The sequence below is a fragment of the Sorex araneus genome, chromosome 5 (assembly GCF_027595985.1).
Source record: "Sorex araneus isolate mSorAra2 chromosome 5, mSorAra2.pri, whole genome shotgun sequence".
NCBI lineage: Eukaryota > Metazoa > Chordata > Mammalia > Eulipotyphla > Soricidae > Sorex > Sorex araneus.
In genome coordinates, this window is record NC_073306.1 from 84877911 (window position 1) to 84897910 (window position 20000).

Below are 20000 nucleotides of genomic sequence, written 5' to 3' on the forward strand. Positions count from 1 at the left end.
AATAGGAGGTGGGAAACCTCCCCACGTGGTTCTCAGAAGGCGGCGGTGGGGAGGGGGCGTGCTGGGTGACATGAAATGGCATTTGAGGGAAGATCCAGTGCTCCTGTTCGCCTTCCTCATTGGCTCCCTACCTTCCTCCTATGAAACGGACTGGCCGTTTTTCGAGGAAGATGGACTCCAGGATAGGGTTCGGTTTGAGCTTGGGCACGGGTCCTCCCGAAGACCTCAAGATCTGGGATCCTGAGCCGGGAGGAAGGGTTGAGGAATAGAGCTGGCCTACATGGCAAAGAAGACAAAGGAGGCCTCGGGGCTCTGGGCAGTGACCTCAGCCGCTTGCAGGTGCGCAGCTGGCACCGAGAGGCGGCTCTGCCTGGGTTCTGGGGAGCGCAGGTCAGCAGGGCGGTGGCCAGGGCTGCGCTTTGGTGCGGTAGTTCCTCCCTGCCGGAAGAGGGCGCCGCGCCCTGCGGCCGAGGGAGAACAGACGGGGCGGAGGCGAGAACGCGAGTCCGCGGCGGGGGCTGACGCATGCGCACCGCCTCCTGCTCCCGGTTCGACTCCCCTCGCTTCTTGGCCAGAGGCGCCGATTGGACCCACGGGCAGAGCATGATGGGTAACGGAACCAGCGGGTTCCCGGGACCGGTTCGTTGGGGTGCTGGGACTTGGGGCGGGCCCGCTTCCCGGGCCCTGTCCCCGCAGAGCTGACGTGTCCTGGGCCGCAGAGGGCGGGCGTTGCCTGGGGAGGGGAGTGTTGGGGCCCCGGGGGGGGGGGAGGAATTCCTGGGGGTCGTCGCGAGCGGTGGGCGTTGGGACTCGGCATGGGATGCTCGGGAGCCTGCTCGGGGACGGCCGGCGGCGCCCGTGACTCGCGGAGGGACGGGCCGCCCTGACCGTGTCTGCTCGCAGTGGTGGGCACCGGCACGTCGCTGGCTCTGTCCTCGCTCCTGTCCCTGCTACTCTTCGCTGGAATGCAGATGTACAGCCGCCAGCTGGCCTCCACCGAGTGGCTCACCATCCAAGGGGGGCTGCTGGGCTCCGGCCTGTTCGTCTTCTCGCTCACCGTATCCTCGGGGGTGGGGGGCGCGGGCAGAGAGGGGGGCATTCTGGGGGGCCGGGGTGGGGAGAAGGACGAAGCACCCTTTGGCTTGCACGCCCGGCTCCTTAACCCCCTCAACACAGGCCTTCAACAATCTGGAGAATCTTGTCTTTGGCAAAGGATTCCAAGCCAAGATCTTCCCCGAGAGTAAGTGGAACTTGTGCATATTTGAACCCTCACCTGGTTGCTACCCCCTGCCCTCCTCTTCCTTCTGGATTTCTAGTTGTTGCTATGGGGTCGGAGGAAATCTGTTGTCTGCTAAGACTGGAGCTCAAGGATGCTCTTGAGGGGCCAGAGCGATAATACAGCGGGTAGGGCAACCACGACCAACCAGGGTTTGATAGTACCAGGTCCCCCGAGCACTGCCAGGAGTGATTTCCTGAGTGCAGAACCAGGAGTAAGCTCAGAGCATAGTTAGGTGTGACCCAGAAAAAGCCAAGCAAACAAAAATGGATGCTCTTGAGTGGAGCTGGAAGAGAAGGACCTCTTGAGAACCAGAAATTTAAAACTGGGGAAGGTTTTCAGGGAACCAGGCCATTGTGCTGCTGTATTGTCCTGGAAAGATACTTTGTTCCCATCAGAAGTAGCTGGAGTCCGGTTGAGACCTGATGTGAAATTGATTTAATATTTAGAAACACTGGGTGGGAGAGAATACTTTGGCTGAGGCTCTGGTCCCCTTTGTTAGAGCAGGGCCACTGTATGCAGCATCACCCAGCCCTGCCAGGAGTGACCCTTGAACATGCCCTGTAGTGAGGCAGAGATTGCAGCCGCATTGCCTGCCCTCTAGGTCTTGTTCCCTGCACTCGCCTCATTGCAGGTATGCAGAGCCCAGTCCAGCAACTCCAGAACTTCTCTCTCAGTTTTTGTCTCCTTGTCTACTGTCCTCATGGACTCCTAAGGAAACTTTTGGGGTCCTCTTTGCTTCCTAGCTGGGCAGGTGGGGTTTTGTCCTGGCATTCTGCCCTTCCACTTTCTCCAGGCCTGCCATGTATCACCTCTCTTGTTTTCCTGTAGTGTTTGCAGAGGAAAGCCAGGCTAGGGGAATCACACACCCCCTCTGTCCGTGTCCCGTTCTCTTTGAACTCACTGGTATCTAGTGAACCCTGCCGATCAGACGTCACAGGATTCAGAGGGCCCGGATTGTTCCCAGATCCACATGTGAATGCCCGGAGTTTCTGCTCTGACCACTGCCCTCCTTGTCCCTTCTCACCTCCCTAGTTATCCTCTGCCTCCTGCTGGCTCTCTTTGCATCTGGCCTCATCCATCGGGTGTGTGTCACCACTTGGTAAGTGACTGACAGCTGGGTAAGGAGGTGCAACACCTTTGTTTTGAGCCTTTGCCACCTGCGTTTACCATGTAACCAACACCACCACGAAATCATGGCACCCCATCTTTAAGTGGTAATGTCTTGATTTTAAAATATGCTTGAAGCTGGAGCAATAGTACAGTGGGTAGGGTATTTATTTGCTTTGCACACGGCTAACCTGGGTTCGATCCCTGGATCTCATATGGTCCCCTGAACCCACAGAGAGTGGTCCCTGAGCTCAGAGCCAAGACTGAACCCTGAGCAATACTGGGTGAGACCCAGAAACAAACAGAAAACAAAAAAGACTTCACTTTTAGGGTAAACAGTCTAGCATAGGGCTAGAGCGATAGCACAGTGAGTAGGGTGTATGCCTTGTAGCAACCTGGGTTCAGTCCCCAGCACCACGTAGGGTCCCCAGGCTCCTCCAGGAGTGATCCTTGAGCACCTCTATATATGGCCCCCAGATCAAACAAAACAAACCAATCTGGTGGGGTGGAGTACAGCAGGTAGGGTATTTGCTTTCATAAGGTCAATCTAGATTCGATCCCAGCTCTCCATATGGTCCCCAAGCCCGCCAGGAGTGAGTCCTGAGTACAGAGCCAGGAATAAACTGGGTGAGCACAGCTGGGTGTGGCCCCCAAACAAAACAAACAATCTGGCATAGACTGCGACATTTATGCCATTTATGCAACATTTATGCCATTTATGCAGTGAAATGTGGTTCCTCCCTGCTCCCCTCCTTCTGTCCTCCCCTCTCTCTCCTTTGCCCAGCTTCTTCTCCCTGAACCTGAGCCTGGATTTTTTTTTATTTTTTTTATTTTTGGGTCACACCTGGCGATACTCAGGGGTTACTCCTGGCTCTGCACTCAGGAATTACTCCTGGCGGTGCTCAGGGAAACATATGGGATGCTGGGAATCGAACCCGGGTTGGCCACATGCAAGGCAAACGCCCTCCCCACTGTGCTATCGCTCCAGGCCTCCCGAGCCTGGACTCTTCCCAATGTTGGTGCCAGCCTGGGTGGCACCAGGCTGGCAGTGTGGCCCCCTGAGAACGTGACCTTTGCCTTTCCCCACAGCTTCATCTTTTCCATGGTGGGGCTGTACTACATCAACAAGATCTCCTCCACTCTGTACCAGGCCTCGGTGCCCGTCCTCACACCAGCCAAGGTCACAGGCAAGGGCAAGAAGAGAAACTGACCCCGCGTGTCTAATAAAGTTCATTCTTTGTAGCTCGAGCTCTGATGCTGGAGGGTGGTGGAGCGGCGCCCCAGGGGTTCAGAGCTGGGGATGGAGGGCCCTTCCTCGACCAAGTCTTTCTCAGTCGCCATCGTGCCAGACATCTTGACAGGCCTTGGTGTGGTACATGAAGTTGCATCATGGGTGAAAAGGGGGGACAGATCCATGGTCTCTGGAACATCCAACACCTGCCCATCTGGTGATCTTGGGACAGGAGTAAGAAGACAGGAACAGCCCTTAACTCAGACACCTCCCTTTTGGGGTCCCTTTGATGTCCTTGGGGCTCTGTCACTCCATTCCCCCCCCCCCCCGAGCAAACGCTGCCCCTCCCCTTCTGCCCCGGGCCTGCTCCTGGCTGTGGTTCCTCATAATGGCGAGTCACCCCATTTGTTTATTCCCGTTTAGAGTAGGAAGACTCCCTGGTTTATCTCTGCCCCTCGCCTCTTTGTTCTGAGACCCTCATCTTTGTCTATTGTCTCCCGGCTGAGATGAGGAGCTTGCCAAGTTTCAGCAAAGCTTATAGAACAATGGGCAGAGGGCCTCGACCTCGTCTGACCCCAGAGGCTCCTCAGGGGCTGCTTTGTACCCTAGGGTAGGGAGGATAAAGAGGAGCCCTCTGTCACCTCCTAGAGTATGTCACACTGCCTTGGCCACTTTGTATCGCCACCAGGCCTGCTGTGTGTAGACACCGTGGAAAGGCCGGAGTAGAGCAGAGTGTAGGCCGCTCACCTTGTGTGCCGCCAGCCCAGGTTTGATCCCCAGCACCTCCGAGGTCTCGAGCACCTCCACGAGGGATTCCTGAGCACCACTGGGTATAATCCCAAAACCAAACAAAAATACCACTGGGGAGAGGCCAGAATGATAGCACAGCAGGTAGAGCAACTGCCTAGCACACGACCGACCCAGGTCCAGTCCCCAGCATCCCGTACGGTCCCCTGAGCACCACCAGAAGTGATCCCTGAATGCAGAGCCAGGACTAAGCCCTGAGCAACTCCTGAGCATTGCTGGGTATGACCCGACACCTCCCCCACCCCCCAAAGCCCAATCAAACAAAACTCACTGGTGAGTTGGTTGGATGAAAAAAATGCCTCTGGGCTCAGCGGGCTGAAGGGAATGCCTGGATTGCTGAGGCCCCAGGTTTGATTCCTGCACCACCTGCTCATGCCCTTCCTTGCTTCTAGCCACTAGGGTAGCCCTAGCGACCTTCAGCCTTGCTGAGTACAAGTATCCCTGGACGGCACTTAGCCGAGAGTGGCCTCCAGGCACCCAGAGCACTCACTGCTTGGGAGACCCACTCACCCCCAAACAAAAACCAAATGTGTTATGTTTGGGGGCCACACCTGATGGTGCTCAGGTCTTACTCCTGGCTCCGCACTAGGGATCGCTCCTGGTGGGGCGGGCGTGGGGGTGGGGTGGGCGGGTACCATATGGGATGCTGGAGATGGAGGATGCCTGCAGGCAAGGCCAGCCCCTTCTTTGCTATACTGTCTCTCCATCCCCCAAATATGCCTTTCTATACCAGCAGACTGGAAGAAGTGAGTCAAAGGAGGTCCCCACCCCACACTCTTCCCTTTTTGGGCATGAAGAGGGGAGGCTGGCAGAGGAGTTTAGCATCTGGTAGTGCTCAGGTGATATTCTTTGATCCTCTCAGGGGGCCGGGGGCCATTCCTGACAGTGCCTAGGGGCCCATGCATGTGGTGCCAGGGGTTAAATTCAGGCCTTCAGCATACAAAACTTGTGGCCTGTGAGCTGTTACCAGTCTACTCCTACTTGCCATGTGGGGGGGGGACCCCAGCTTCCAGAGGGAGATGTGTGTAGTCTCCTGAGGTGCCAGCAGAGGGCGCCATAAGCCCACCGCTCAGCACTCCCAGGCTCCTTTGCCCAGTTGTGGGTGGTTTGGATTTCTCAGCCTGCAGATTCCTTGTGGAACCGCCTTGGAGGACCCTAAGGATAAGAGTCTGAAGCTTGAATCAAGCCTCCTTGCTACACTACCGGCCACCTTGCTCTTTCCAGACTAGAAGCTGGGGCGGAACTGAGTAGAGACTTCAGTCTGAGTGGGAATGGCAGTTTTAGGTGGGAAATCACCAGGATGGGGCGGGAGCACTAGTATAGCAGTTGGAGCGCTTGTCTTGGCATGCCACCATGCCAGGTTCAATCCCCGGCACCCCATATGGTCCTCTGAGCATTGCCAGGAGTGACCCCTGAGCACAGAATGAAGAGTCAGTCCTGAGCACTGCTGGGGGAGGTGTTGCTGTATGCTGGGTGTATCTTTGTGTGCAGGTGCCTGGCCCCAAACCCAACTCATAGCACTGCTGGGACCAAACCCCAGCCTCACCCCCCATTCTGGAGCCCTGGAGCTGGGAGTAATTTCTGAGAACCACTAGGAGTTGCTCAAAAAAAAAGGGGGGGTGTTCAGAATGGCAGGTATGGCACTTGCTTTCCACAAAGTTGACCCAAGGTCAGTCTCTGGGTCACTCCAGTTCTACCAGAGTTGAACCCTAAGCACAGAGCAAGAGTAAGCCCTGAGCACTCTCCGGGGTGGCCTTCCCACCCCCTGAGCCTCCCAAACCCAATAATAATAATTGTCCCCGTCATCCAGTCCCATTGCTCATCTATTTGCTTGAGCAGGCACCAATAACATCTCCATTGTGAGACTTGTTACTGTTTTTGGCATATTGAATACGCCATGAGTAGCCTGCCAGGCTCTGCCTTGCAGGCAAGATACTCTCAGTAGCTTGCGGGCTCTCCGAGAGGGTCGAAGGAATCAAACCTGGGTCGGCCGCATGCAAACCAGATGCCCTACCCGCTGTGCTATCGCTCCAATAATAATAATAATAATAATAATAATAATAATAATAATAATAATAATAATAAATCTTTGTTTTGGTGGTGCTAGGGATCAAACACAGGCCTCATATATGCAAGGCAAGTGCACATCCTTGTTTTTGTGTGTTTGGGGAGTTTGGGCCATGCAGGGCTACTCTGGTGTTCCATGGGAAGGGGTTGGGCCACACTCTACAGTGCTCAGGGCTGACTCCACTCCTGGTGGGCTCAGGGGGGACCATGGGGTGCCAGGGATTGAACACAGGTCAGCTGCATGTAAGGTAAGCAAGCCTCCTTTCCACTGTATTGTCTCCCCAGCCCCCTAAAAGAAAGTCTTAAGAAAGGGCCCAGTGGGTTTTATCCCAAGCACCTCCAGGAAGGACTCCTGAGCACAGAGCCAGGAGTAGCCCTGAGCACTGTTGGGTGTGATCCAAAAACAGCCTAGACCTACTGGGGGTGAGGGGAAGCTGGGCCGGCTCTAGGTTTCACTTTATTTGATGGGGCACAGGTGAGCTCCCTAATACTGTCCAGAGGCCACTCCAAGGGACCCTGGGTCAATCCAGATGGAGGGTTCAGTGCCGGAACTGGTGATGCCAGGGGCCTCCAGGGCACGCCCAGCATGTTGGGGACAGCTCAGGGACAGCCTTCCCTGGAGGCCTGTGCCCTGAGCTGTCTCCCAGCCTCAGTTGCACTGTGCTGTTGTTTGGGGGCTGGGCACCTGCAGGCGGGGGGCTTGCTCTCACTCCCAGGCCCCCTCCCTGAGCCCTCTCCCTGGGCCTCCAGGTTGCCCTTTCTTTAGACTTGACTTTCGGGCTTGAGACTTGAGACATGGTCCAGAATGGTATATGTGCCCAGCTAGCCTGGAGCTGTGGCCACGACTGTGGTTCGGATCCCAGCACCACATGTGGGTTGTTCCCCTCCCCTGCCCCCACAGTCTCACCAGGTGTGCCCCCTGAGTACCACTAGATGTGACCCCCAAAACCCAAAGGGACCAGAGAGATAGGACAGGTGTTAGGTTTCTGCCTTGCAAGTGACCCATCTGGGTTTGATCCTGCCACCCCATAGGGTCCCTTGGGCCCCAACTGGACTCCGTGAGTGCAGAGCAGGAGTCCGCTCTGAGCACAACAAACGAAACCCAAGATGTGACTCTGTTCCCACTGGCGGTGGGGGCAGCAAGGCAGGGCAGGGGCCAGCTCAGGTGAGCAGGGCCAGGCAGGGACCTGGAGAGGCTGAGAGGGTAGGGAGGCCTGGAGAGCAGGTGGCCAGTAGCCCTAGGGACAGGCCACCTGCTGCCACCCACTGTAGACGGGGCGGGGGTGGGGTGGGGTGGGGGGCACTGGCCTGGAGTAATGACCCCTTCCCGAGGGACGGCATTTACAAGGCAGCTCGGCGCCAAGCTGGGCTCCCCACCCAGCCTATCAGGGGTGCCTAGTTACAGGCTGCCGCGGCCCCTGAGCTGCCAATTAGCCATGCCAGGGGGACCCCAGCCACCTAATCACCATCATTAAGTGAGGGGGTGTGAGGCCAGCAGGGCTTCTGTGGACCGGAGGAAGGTGAGAGGGCAGAGGTGCTAACCTCTTGAGCCCTAGGCCCCACCCCCACCCCGGGCTAAGACCTGGGGGAGCGCGGGGCGGTCCCCACCACAGGACAGAGGGAAGCCAGATGTTTCCTCCTGCTCCCTCACACGTGGCCCCGACACCAGGCAGCTCCCGCCGCCAGCTCCGGAAACAGGAGTAAATAATGCTGGGGTGGGGGGGGGGGGTGTGATGGGGGCGTCACGGGCAGGCTGCAGGCAGGCGCCCGGCCCAGGAGGTGGCGCTGCCAGAGCCGACGCTCCCGGCCTGGCCGCCCGCGGGGACCGAGACCCTGGGACTGGCCCTGGCAAGGGGGCTGCCGGGCACATAGGGCACCGCGGAGGGTTAGGGCGGGGGTGGGGTGCCCAGGGCAGGAGGGCTGGGGGTGGGGAGCCCGCGCCAGCCTTGGCTCCAACCCTTTCCGGCCCTTATTGTCCGTGGTGAGAACAGGACGCGGTCTTGTTCCCACTGCCCGGCCCCCCCAGCCCCGCTCCCCAGGGGCCCTGGAAGGATGTTGGGAAACAAGAGAGAACCAGAGACCCGGAGAGGCAGAGACGCCGAGAGACGCCGAGACAGATACAAAGGGGACCGGGCCGGTGAAAGGCGCGCGCTGACGGCATTGTGCCGGCGCTGTGGGAACGCGGGGGCCGCCGGGCCCGCCCGTGCGCGCTCCGGGACGCGGGGTCACTCGCGGGCCGCCTCGGGAGCCAGCAGGGCCAGGAGCTCCACTGGCTCCCCTCGGCTCCGTTTCTTCCACCAGCTCACACAGCCGGCTTGCATTCACCCCAGGGCTGCACCCGCGGGGGACAGGGCCCAGACTGCTCCCGCAGCCCAGCCTCCAGGCTGAGAGCGACCCCCCCTCCGAGCAGGCATTGACCCCGTGTAGTCTGCTTTCGCTGCAGAGACCCCGGGTTGGCCCAGGAGTCAGGAACCGCCTGTCGCCTGCTCTTGGCCTGGGGCATCTTTCCTTCCTTCCCACACCCACTGTTCTCCCAAACAGGCTCTCTGGAACCGGGCGAGGCCCGGGTCCCTGCTACCACTCCTGCCACAGTTACACAGAGACTCCAGACACACTTCAAAACACGGGGTTAGGGCCCAGGGAGACCGGACACAGGGGACGGCACTTGCCTTGCATGCAGCTGACCAGAGTTTCATCCTCTGCAATGCACAGGGTCCCCCAGGTCTCCCACCAGGAGTGATCCTGAGCACAGAGCCAGGAGTCAGCTCTGAGCACTGCTGGATGTGGTCCCAAAATAAAGCAAACAAAAGACAAAATAAAGGGAAAAAAGCACCTGTGTGTTTCTTTTTTTTTGCTTTTTTGGGTCACACCCGACAATGCACAGGGGTTACTCCTGGCTCATGCACTCAGGAATTACTTCTGGCGGTGCTCGGGGGATCATATGGGATCGAACCCGGGTCAGCCACATGCAAGACAATCGCCCTACCCGCTGTTCTATCACTCCAGCCCCTACACCTGTGTGTTTCTGGTTTGGTTTGGGGGCCATACCCAGCAGTGCTCAAGGATCACTCCTGGCTGGGCTCAGGAGACCATCTGGGTTGCCAGGGATTGAACCTGGATTGACTCTGTGCAAGGCAAGCACCTTATCCGTGCAGTATTGCTTCAGCCCCAAAATATGCACAGTTGCACTATCAACATAGAATAAACAGGCAATTTGTTTTTGGCCACACCTGGTGATGCTCAGGGGTTACTCTTGGCTCTACACTCCCGGATCAATCCTGGAGGTGTTCAGGGGACCATATGGGATGCCAGTCAAACCTGGGTTGGAGGCATGCAAGACAAGTGCCTTTACCCACTGTATCATTCCTCCTGCCCCAAATTGACACTTCTTCTACTTCTTCTTTTTGAAAATTGAATCACTGTGAGATACACAGTTACAAAGTTATTCAAGATCAGGTTTTCAGTCATACAATGTTCTAACATGCATTCCCTTCACCAGTGCACATTTCCCATCACCAGTATCCCCAGTTTCCCTCCCACCACCCCCACCTACCAGCCTGCCTTTGTGGAAGGCACTTTTCTTCTCTCTCTCTCTCTCTCTCTCTCTCTCTCTCTCTCTCTCTCTCTCTCTCTCTCTCTCTCTCTCTCTCTCTCTCTCTCTCTCTCTCTCTCTCCTCCCTCTCTCTCTCTCTTTCATTCTCTTTCTCTCTTTATCCTTTTAGGAGTTATGGTCTGCAGTACAGGTCCTGAGAAGTTATCATGCTTGTCCCTTTACCTACTTTTAGCACTCAGTTCCTGTCCAAAGGTTTCACTTCTTGAGCCAATAGCCTGAACTTTTGACAGGGTAATTTCTTGGTGAACTCAATCCCGAGATGCTGGATTTTGTCCGCAGGCATGATGGTGATTTTGGGGTGTGGAAGCAAGTGGCTGCAGGGGCTCTGTTTGGGTGGGCACTGGGCTGGCCCACCACCCTCCAGAGTGCCCCGAATGTCTCAGCCATAAGCACATGTCATTTGGACACTTTTTATTTTTTTTATTTCATTTTCATTATTATTATTATTATTTTTGCTTTTTGGGTCACACCTGGCCATGCACAGGGGTTACTCCTGGCTCTGCACTCAGGAATCACCCCTGGCCGTGCTCAGGGTACCATATGGGATGCTGGGATTCGAACCCGGGTCGGCCGCGTGCAAGGCAAACGCCCTACCCGCTGTGCTATCGCTCCAGCCCCCCCGGACACTTTTTTTTTTTTTGCTTGTTTTTTTTGGGTCACACCTAGCGATGCACAGGGGTCACTCCTGGCTCATGCACTCAGGAATTACTCCTGGCAGTGCTCGGGGGACCATATGGGATGCTGGGATTCGAACCCGGGTCGGCCGTGTGCAAGGCAAACGCCCTACCCGCTGTGCTATCACTCCACCCCCCCCCCGACACTTTTTAAAACAAACTCTCTGACAGTACAGTCATGCCATTCTGGGGTTCTTGCAGGTTTTTAGGATTTGTTTCCTTCCCAGGCGAATGCAGGCCTGTGCTGTGATACAAAGCAGCTTGGGATCCAGGGCCGGTTCCGCTCACTCTGGTCTACCTGGAAAGCCCATATGAAGATCCTTCCTTGGTGACACGAACTCAGGGCAGTCCCATGCTGAAGCCGCTCCACGCCTGGAGTCTCCCTGGTTCGAGGTTGAGATGCTGTACGAATAAGGCCGGAGCCAAAGGACCATCTGAGTTTCCGAGGACTCCTCTGCTTGAGAATTCCCTCCCCTCAGGCTCAGAGATCAGTGGGGGTCCCCCTCTCCCTTTTAGGCTGAAGCTACACAATAAGGAGGAACTACCAAGCCGGCTCCTTTTGTCCAGGTCAGGAGCCGTGGAGGGGCCCCCTCTCTGAAATAGGGTTTACATGAGGGCTGACCTCAAGCCACTCCACAGGTTTGTCGGGAACAGAGGCACCTGGTAAGGTGCAGGGAGTGAGCCCCGAGCTAACACAGTAGACTTCACTCTTTGCCCCTTACCCAGCTGGTTAGGTTTTGTTTTGCTTTTGTTTGGGGGGTCACACCCAGTGGTCCTCAGAGCTTACTGGCTCTGTGCTCAGGGATTATTCCTGGTGGGCTTGGAGGACCCTATGGGGTGCTGGGAATTAAACCTGGGTAAGCCACGTGCTAGGCAAGCGCCCTCTCCCCTGTACCGTTGCTCTGGCCCTCGATACTTTTTTGAGACAGAAAATGTGTGTTTTTATTAAAGTGTGGGAAGGGGGTTTGCTGACCTCCTGCGAAGCCTGCTTTGAGCTGAGCAGACACTCAGCACCTGTTTACTCAAAGAAGGACCATGCACCCTCTTGGGTCACACTCCGGGGCTTTGAGGGGATCCCCCCGCCCTGCCCCGACCCTGAGGTTCTGACTCCCCAGGATCACACAGATGTTCCGGGCGGGCCCAGCCCTGTCCCTCAGGCTAGCTTCTTTCCCACCCCGGCCTCCTCTGGAAAACCTGACTCATGGGGCGTCCAAATCAGCACCCCAATCTCAGATCCGCCATCTCCCCTGGCAGCCGGTCTGTCATTTCCGAGTCTATGTCTGTTCATTACATGTGTCTGTCACCCCTATAGAATTGTGGGTGCCTGAGGCAGGGAGGGCGGCAACCCGACCCGGCCACCTGGAACCTTCCCCAGGGATCTAGTAACTGCTGTGGTACCTGTGGGCACCCAAAGTTCCCGCCGACAAAACACACTCATGAAAACATGGGGTTCCCCAGCCCCTGAGGGATGGAGCCACTGACCTGAGAACACCCCAACTTGAACATGCTTTTTGGAGTGTCAGGGGAGGAGCGTAATCCTCATAAATTGAGGCTGTCCCTTTGCCACTGAAATGCGATCCCCTATTCTCATCAGGGCTGTCTTGTGGTTGGGGCCACACATGGTCGCAGCACTCTCCTGTCAATATGTCCATATGGATGATGCATGATCTCTGTATGGTGACATACTCACTAATCTCTATGTATCCTTTACCAGGCTAGATCAGTCCATATGTGTGCATATAGATTTTTGGGGGTGTTCTGGGCCAGACCCTGCTGTGCTCAGAAGCTACTCCTGGCTCTGTGCTCAGGAACCCCTCTCAGCAGTGCCGGTGGACCATGCAGTGCCAGAGATAGAAGCAGGTTGGCTACATACAAAGCAAGGGCCTTGACCCTTCTATCTCTCCAGCCCCCCCACCTTAGTGTTTTTTAAGGAGTTTTATTTATTGGTTTTTGCTTATTCATTTGTTTGGTTTTGGGTATGGGGCCACACCTGGTGGTGCTCAGGACATATTCCTGGCACTCTGCTCTAGGGTCACTCCTGGCAGTATTTGGGGCACCCTAGGCAGTGCTGGGGATCAAAAGCAGGTCAGTCGCTTGCAAAGCAAGTGTTTGAACCCTTGTGCTATCTCTGGACCCTTATTGTTATCGTGATCATCACCATCATCATCATCATTATTTTGTGGTGCTGGGGACTGATCCCCCCCAGGGACTCACACATGCGAGGCATGTGCCCCACCACTGAGTCACATCTCTGGTGTTTTAATAGCCTGGCCCTGGCCCGATTTTCCAGCCGCATCTCCTGCCACGTCCCATGAAGCTGTCTTTGTCCCAGAGGCAGTACCCAGCATTACTCACCTCAACTCTCCGCTTCGGTGCCTTTGTTCGGGCTTTCCCTGGCCTGGCGTGCCCCACCTCTCCACCTGACTCTTACTCACCGGGGCCTCCCTGAAGCCTCCCCCCCTTCACTTTGTGAGCAGTTGGGTATATGCCTCCCTCACCTTTCTCTTCAGTGAAATTAGAAAAAGGACTCCTAGAGCTGGAATTCCTCTTCCTCCAAAACCAATGCTTGCAAGAGCAAAACATTTCAACAAAAAAGAGCTTGGCCGACTAGCCAAATCACTTATCTCAGAAGGTGGCTTGTGAATGCTGGTAGGGAGGCGGGGGAGGTGCCATGGGGGACCAAGGTGTGTCCTCAACCCTGAAGTATAGCTAATGACAGCTCTTCACAAACAACAACAATAATAACTAACACCCATTGCGGGTTCCAGAAGTGCCACACATTGTTTGAAGCACCCTACCTACATGATCTCTTTTTAATCTTGAGAGCAACCCTGGGGAAGCATCAATGATTGGTTCCATTGCTGAGCTTTGCCAAGTGAGGCTCAGAGAGGTCAAATTATTTGCCCAAGGTTACCCTGCTAAGAAAAGAACCAGGACTCTGGCTGAAGAGATAGTACAGCAGGTAAGGCACTTGCCTTGCATGCGGCAGATCCTGGTTCTGTTCCCGAGTACCCTATATTGTTCCTTGAACACTGCCAGGAGTGATCCCTGAGCACAGAACCAGGAGAGTCCCTGAGCACAGAGAGATACGCGGGGAAAAAAAAAAGTCAGGAAGCAATCTCAAGACAACTTGAGATTGAGGGTTTGAGCAGTCCTAACACTTTCATCCGGTGGTGCTCGGGGGCTGCTCCTGTGCTTGGGGGGTGCTGCGGGAGGGACCAGGGGAGCCTGCAGTGCTGGGAATCCGTCCCGGACCTGCTGCTCTCGTTCAGCCCATTGAGCTCTTTCTGGCCCCAGGAAAAGTCCATCCTTTTACCCCTGATCTGCTCTGCATCTCGGGCTCTGCTGTGTCTCCCAGACTCTGTACTGGCCTGGTGCTAAAAGACCCTGAGCCACAAGGCTGAGGAGAGAGGGGCTGGGGCACACCTCAACAGACTGCCCAGTGGTGGCCAGGGCGGAAGCCCTCTGTCTGCGGAACAGTTCTGCTTCCTGCGCCCAGGAAAGCAGGTTCCCTTTCCTCGGAGACCATCCAGTGCCGACCCAGCCTTCCTCCCCCACTATAGAGGCCCTGCTGTGTCTCCCACGGAGCTCGCGCCCGGAGGATGTGCCGTAGGCCCGTGTGAGCCGAGTCGGGGATCCAAGAGCTGTGGAGCTCAGCGGGTAAACGCCACGTCCTCACGCCACGTGGCAGGAATACATACCCACATTTTCTTGTGTGGCGAATTCAGAGTTTGGCTTTTCATGTGTAATTTTTTTTTATTTCCCTAACAAAAAAGATTTGAGTACCCAGCTGTGCTCAGGGCTTACTCCTGGCTCTGTGCTCAGGGATCACTCCTGGCTCTGGGGACCCTATGCAGTGTTGGTGATTGAATTGAGGTCGGCCCAGCTGCATGCAAGGGAAACACCTTATGCTGGTACTTTCTCTTATAACATATTTCTGGAAGGGCCACATTTGGCTGTGCTCAGGGCCTACATTGAACTCTGTGCTTAGATATTACTACCAGCAGTTCTTCAGGGAACCAAATAAGATTTCAGGGATTGAATTTAGGGCAGCTGTATGCAAGGCAAGATCCCTACCCACTGGACTATCTCTCTGGTCCCAACATTTTTTTTTTTTTTTTTTGCTTTTTGGGTCACACCCAGCGATGCTCAGGGGTTATTCCTGGCTTTGCACTCAGGAATTACTCTTGGCAGTGCTTGGGGGACCATATGGGATGCCGGGGATCGAACCCGGGTCGGCCGCGTGCAAGGCAAACACCCTACCCGCTGTGCTATCGCTCCGGCCCCTGGTCCCAACATTTGACATTTCTTAGGGACCAGGGAATTAATACAAAGGGCTGCAGAGCCTGTGCTGTGAAGGCCTCTAGTTCAATTTCCAGAACCTTGAGCACTGCCTGGAGTGGCCTTCAACATTTCTTTTTTTTTTTTTCAAGTTTCAAAAGTTTTTCTGGGGGGTAGGAATTTGGCATAACTGGCAGTGCTCAGGGCTTACTCCTGGCTTTATTCTCAGGAATAACTCTCGGTGGGTATCAGGAGACCCTGTGCAGTGCCAGGGATTAAACTGGGGTCAACTGCTTGCAAAGCAAATGCCTTAGTCCCTGTACTATCTTTCTTCCCCTATCATTTACTTTTTCCTTTTTTTTTTTTTTTTGGCGACATCTGGAAGTCCCCAGGGCTTACTCCCGGCTCTCTGCTCAGAGGTCACTCAGTCATGGTGGAGCTTGGGGAACCATACGAGGTGCTAGGGATTAAACCCAGGTCAGCTACATGCAAAGCAAGCACCTTCACCTGTGTACTATCGCTCTGGCCCCTAGAATTTACTTTTGTGGTTGTTGCTGTTTTGGGGCCACACCCAACAGTGCTCAGTGCTGATTCCTGGCTTAGTACCCAGGAATCACTCCTCGTGGGGCTCGGGGGACCATTGTGGTGCTGGGGATTGAACTTGGGTTGGCCACATGCAAAGCAAACACCCTACCACTATATTGTAGCTCCAGCCCCCAGTATTTACTTTTTCAAAAGGTAAACTCATTGCAAATGGTGTCTGAAACAGTTCCTATTCTCTCCCTTGAGCCCCGAATATGCTTGACTTATTTCTTCTCTTTTTACCTTGTCCCACTGATCAGGAAGGGAGCCAGTAGCAGCGACCCAGTCGCAGGCCCTGGGTGTGTCTCCTTTGGCTCATTTGTGGAATGGAGGTAATAATAGTGCTTCCTTCACAGGGTGGCTGTGAAGATGGGACGAGATAATGCACATTAAGTGCTCATCGCTGTGTCTGGCTCAGGAATCAATCAATGACTGTTGGCTGCTGGGTTCATCTGTGTGCCCTGCCCAGCCCTGAACCAATAACCAGGAGGGCGGATGACTCAGCGTGGACAGCGCTCTGCGTGGGCAGAGAGGGACACGATGCTGCTTACTATGGACTCGGCCTTGGGCAAGCCACTGCCCTTTTACTGTTTGTTTGGACTTCCTCATTCCATCCCCGAGGATAAAAAATTATCTACTGAGCACCATGGGAAAACCAAAGTTGCCCTTGTTCCATTCCGTGTAATAACCATCCGTCATGCGTGGCTTACGTGACGCACTGAAGGCTTCTCCTTTCTCCATGAATGGTTTTAGAGTTATGCCTTAGTATCTCTCTTTTTTTTTTTCTTTTTGCTTTTTGGGTCACACCCAGCGATGCTCAGGGGTTACTCCTGGCTTTGCACTCAGGAATTACTCCTGGCAGTGCTTGGGGGGACCATATGGGATGCCGGGGATCGAACCCGGGTCGGCCGCGTGCAAGGCAAACGCCCTACCCGCTGTGCTATCGCTCCGGCCCCCTAGTATCTCTCTTTTTAAGTAGAGGGACAAGCCCTTCTCACGCTCTTTCCCAGCCTTCTTTCTGGGGAGAGTTAATCCCTCAAGGTCAGCTCTACAGTGAGTGAGTAGAATCTGTTGTTGTTTTTAATTTATTTAGTTTGGTTTGGTTTTTGGTCGCACCTAGTGATGCTCAGTGACGCTCTGCATTCAGGGATCGCTCCTGGCAGGCTCAGGAGACCATGTGGGATTTGAGGGATCACACCCAGCTTGGCAAGGGCCCTCCCCAGTGTAGTATCTCTCCAGCCCCGAGTGAGTGGAACGTGAGGGGTAGAGCCGATGCTCCAACTGTACAAATATCTGAACACCAAGGAGGACATGGTGACAGCCTGAAGATTTGAGGAGGAAACAGTGAAGGGCAGGAGTGGGGTTTGGAGATGCCAGGCTTCTTGAGGGGGCACACCAAGTGGTGCCTAGGGCTTACTTCTGGCTCTGAACTAAGGAATCACTCCTGGCAGGGTTTAGGGGACCACAAGTTCCAGGGATGGAACTTGGGTCAACCGCATGCAAGTACCGACTGCTGTACTATCTCCATGGCCCTATATGATATACTATTAATTAGGTAATTTATTAGTATACCATTTCATTTAACTATACACCTGGATTGCATGAAAATTTCTGGGGCAGGGGCTGGGGCAAAAGCACAGCAGGGAGGGTGTTTGCCTTGCATGCGGCCAACCCGGGTTCGATTCCCAGCATCCCATATGGTCCCCTGAGCACCGCCAGGAGTAATTCCTGAGTGCAGAGCCAGGAATAAAGTCTGAACTTCACTGGGTGTGGCCCCCAAATCGAAACAACCAAACACACAAAACAAAAGGTTAAGGTTTCCCCCTTGTATCCACAGATCCTCGTTCAAATCTTGGCATCATATATGGTCTCCCGACCGTGGCCAGGGCTCTCTCTGAGCACAGACCAAAGAGAGCCTCTGAGTAGGACTCTTGGAGTATGGTATGGACTAACATTACCACCTCCACTCCCCCCCCCAAAAAAAAAAAAAGATTTGCCATCACCCGAATAGGAAGTGTGACCCCTCCAAGAGTGAGTGAACACCACCGTGATCCCTGGCAAGCAGAACAACCACCCTGGGCTTGCTCATAAATCAAGAGCAGCAACCGTGTGAGCGTGGCTGGGAGCACAGGGAAAGGAATCCAAGCCTTGGGAAGGAGCAGGGGCGAGCATGGCAGCGCTGCCACTGCCAGGTGCTTGTGCCACTCCCGGTCACCGAAGCAATAACCAGGGAAGAGGATAAGAGAAAATAAAAATCCACTGGGGCCAGAGACCAAGATCAAAGAACAGGCGCTGCACCAGGTGTTCTAGATTTTTTTTTTTTGTTCTTCAAGGGGACACACCTGGTAGTGCCCAGGGCTTACTCCTGGCAGTACTCAGGAGGCCATATTAGGTGCTGGGGATCAAACCCAAGTTGGCTGTATGCAAGACAAGTGCCTTACCAGCTGCACTATTTCTCCAGCCCCAAGGTGATTTGGATATTTTTTTTGTGGGGGTCACACCCGGCAATGCTCAGGGGTTACTCCTGGATCATGCACTCAGGAATTACTCCTAGCGGTGCTGGGGGGACCATATGGCTGCATGCAAGGCAAACGCCCTACCTGCTGTGCTATCGCTCCAGCCCCAGTGCTTTGGGTTTGATCCCAATACCGCTGATCCTGAGCACTGGCAGGACCTTTGAGCACCTGACCACTGCTAAGGTGACACCCATGGACAGACAAACACAGACAAAGTATAAGGCCACTCATTTCACAAAGCATTTAACGAGAAACAATAGCTCCTTGCTCCACTTCACTCACCTGGATACGCATATTCCTACATACAAAACAAGAAACTCTTGTTTCTTGGCTGCATCTTCTGTTTTTGTTTTGAGGCCACACCCAGCGATGCTCAGGCTTACTCCAGGCTCTGTGCTCAGGGATCATTCTCAGAAGGGCTTAGGGACCATAGAGGGTGCCAGGAATGGAACCTAGTCGACTGCATGCAAAACAAGCACCTTTCCTGCTGTATTACCTCTCCAGCCGCACTGGCTGAATCTTTCGGCTCTTTTCTCTGTGTTTGCAAATAGTGTTGTAATTTTTTTTTTCTATTTTACTGCCGGCTCTGAAAACATGAGGACTGAGAATGTTGTTCTCTGTAATCCAAACACTGCTACTGTATCGTTCACCTCTCCCATGTTTCAATTTAAGTATATTCCAATTTTTAGATAAATCAATACCCAGTATTTACATTCTTATGTCTGTGAAAATATTTTTCACAGCTAAGTGTAGTGTTTGTAGTAAGACTGTGAATCTGTGAAAACCGCTCTTAATTAACATCTAGAACAAGGAGCTGAAACTCTTTGTTCTCTAAAATCATAGCTAGTCCCAAACTTTGCTATTTGTACTTAGTGAAAATGAGATAGTTCACTTCTTGCCCAGAGGTCTGAGTCATGAGGATTACTTTGGCATGAGAAACAGACTTGACTCTTTTATTCTTTTTGGTTTTTGGGCCATATCCAGTGGTACTCAGGACTTAATCCTGGCTCTGTGCTCAGGGATCACTCCTGGTGCGGCTCAGGGGAACCATATGGGGTGCTGGGGATCAAACCCAGGTTGGCTGCAAGCAAAGCAAGTACCTTCCCTGAAGTCCTGTTCTCTCCGGTCTTTGATTTTCACTTTAGGTGCAAAGCTTAAGATAACGGAGTGTGGAAGACAAACGGTTCTGCATTTATCTTAGTGATGTAGTTATTTATTACACAATTGCAACTAATTCATTTTCTTAATTTTGTAGTTTTCAACTAGATCCTCAGCCAACTCAAGTCCATGTTTGTTTTGATTCTACCTTTCACTTACATCACTCTTACTTTGAACCAAAACACTGTTTCATTTAAAAGTTACCCAAACGCAAACTTTCCCATGTTCTGTAATGACCTGCTTTTCCCTTTGTCTGAGCCGCTTACCATTGCCCTGGTGTGTTCTGTCTTGCAGCAATAAGTTAATCAATAAATCTGTCCAACTACAGTTATGTTCCCGTGGTCTTTATCACATGGGTTTTGTTTTTGTTTTTTGTTTTGGAGTTTCTGTCACACCCAGCAGTGCTCAGAGCTTACGTCTGGCTCTATGCTTAGGGTTCACTCTTGGTAGGGTTTGGGGGACCCTGTGTGGTTCAGGAGATCAAACCCAGATTGATTGGCACAGGAAAGAACCTTCCCCTCTGTATACTGTCTCTCCAGCCCAGAGACTCCGGAATTCTTTTTCCCCTGCCTGGCCAGAAGGTTCCCATCTGCCTGTGTCAGGAATTAAACCGAGGTCCTTATACATGGCAGCCAAGTGCTCCACCACTGAATCACATCCCTGTCTGGCTACCCCTTATTTCTTC

At 54.0% G+C, this 20000-nt stretch overlaps 1 protein-coding gene across 2 annotated transcripts; it reads left to right on the plus strand.

The window, feature by feature from the left end:
- Positions 1-356: 356 nt before the first annotated feature.
- Positions 357-19642, plus strand: KRTCAP2 (keratinocyte associated protein 2). Of its 2 annotated transcripts, none has more exons than XM_055138246.1 (5): positions 357-610; positions 904-1058; positions 1177-1240; positions 2312-2378; positions 15998-19642. In XM_055138246.1, exons 1-5 carry the CDS (start codon positions 526-528, stop codon positions 16032-16034), a joined length of 408 nt encoding a protein of 135 aa, XP_054994221.1. In that variant the 5' UTR covers positions 357-525; the 3' UTR covers positions 16035-19642. The 2 variants fall into 2 exon arrangements, with proteins under 2 accessions (XP_054994221.1, XP_004619333.1); XM_004619276.2 differs by lacking the exon at positions 15998-19642 and adding an exon at positions 3476-3628 and having other exon boundaries at positions 362-610.
- Positions 19643-20000: the final 358 nt, after the last annotated feature.

Excerpts from the sequence above, each read along its gene's own strand:
- KRTCAP2 (XM_004619276.2), top strand. The coding sequence starts at position 526 with ATGCGCACCGCCTCCTGCTCCCGGTTCGACTCCCCTCGCTTCTTGGCC. Across the intron at positions 611-903 it reads CCACGGGCAGAGCATGATGG|TGGTGGGCACCGGCACGTCG; the intron begins GTAACGGAACCA and ends GTCTGCTCGCAG. Across the intron at positions 1,241-2,311 it reads AGCCAAGATCTTCCCCGAGA|TTATCCTCTGCCTCCTGCTG; the intron begins GTAAGTGGAACT and ends TCACCTCCCTAG.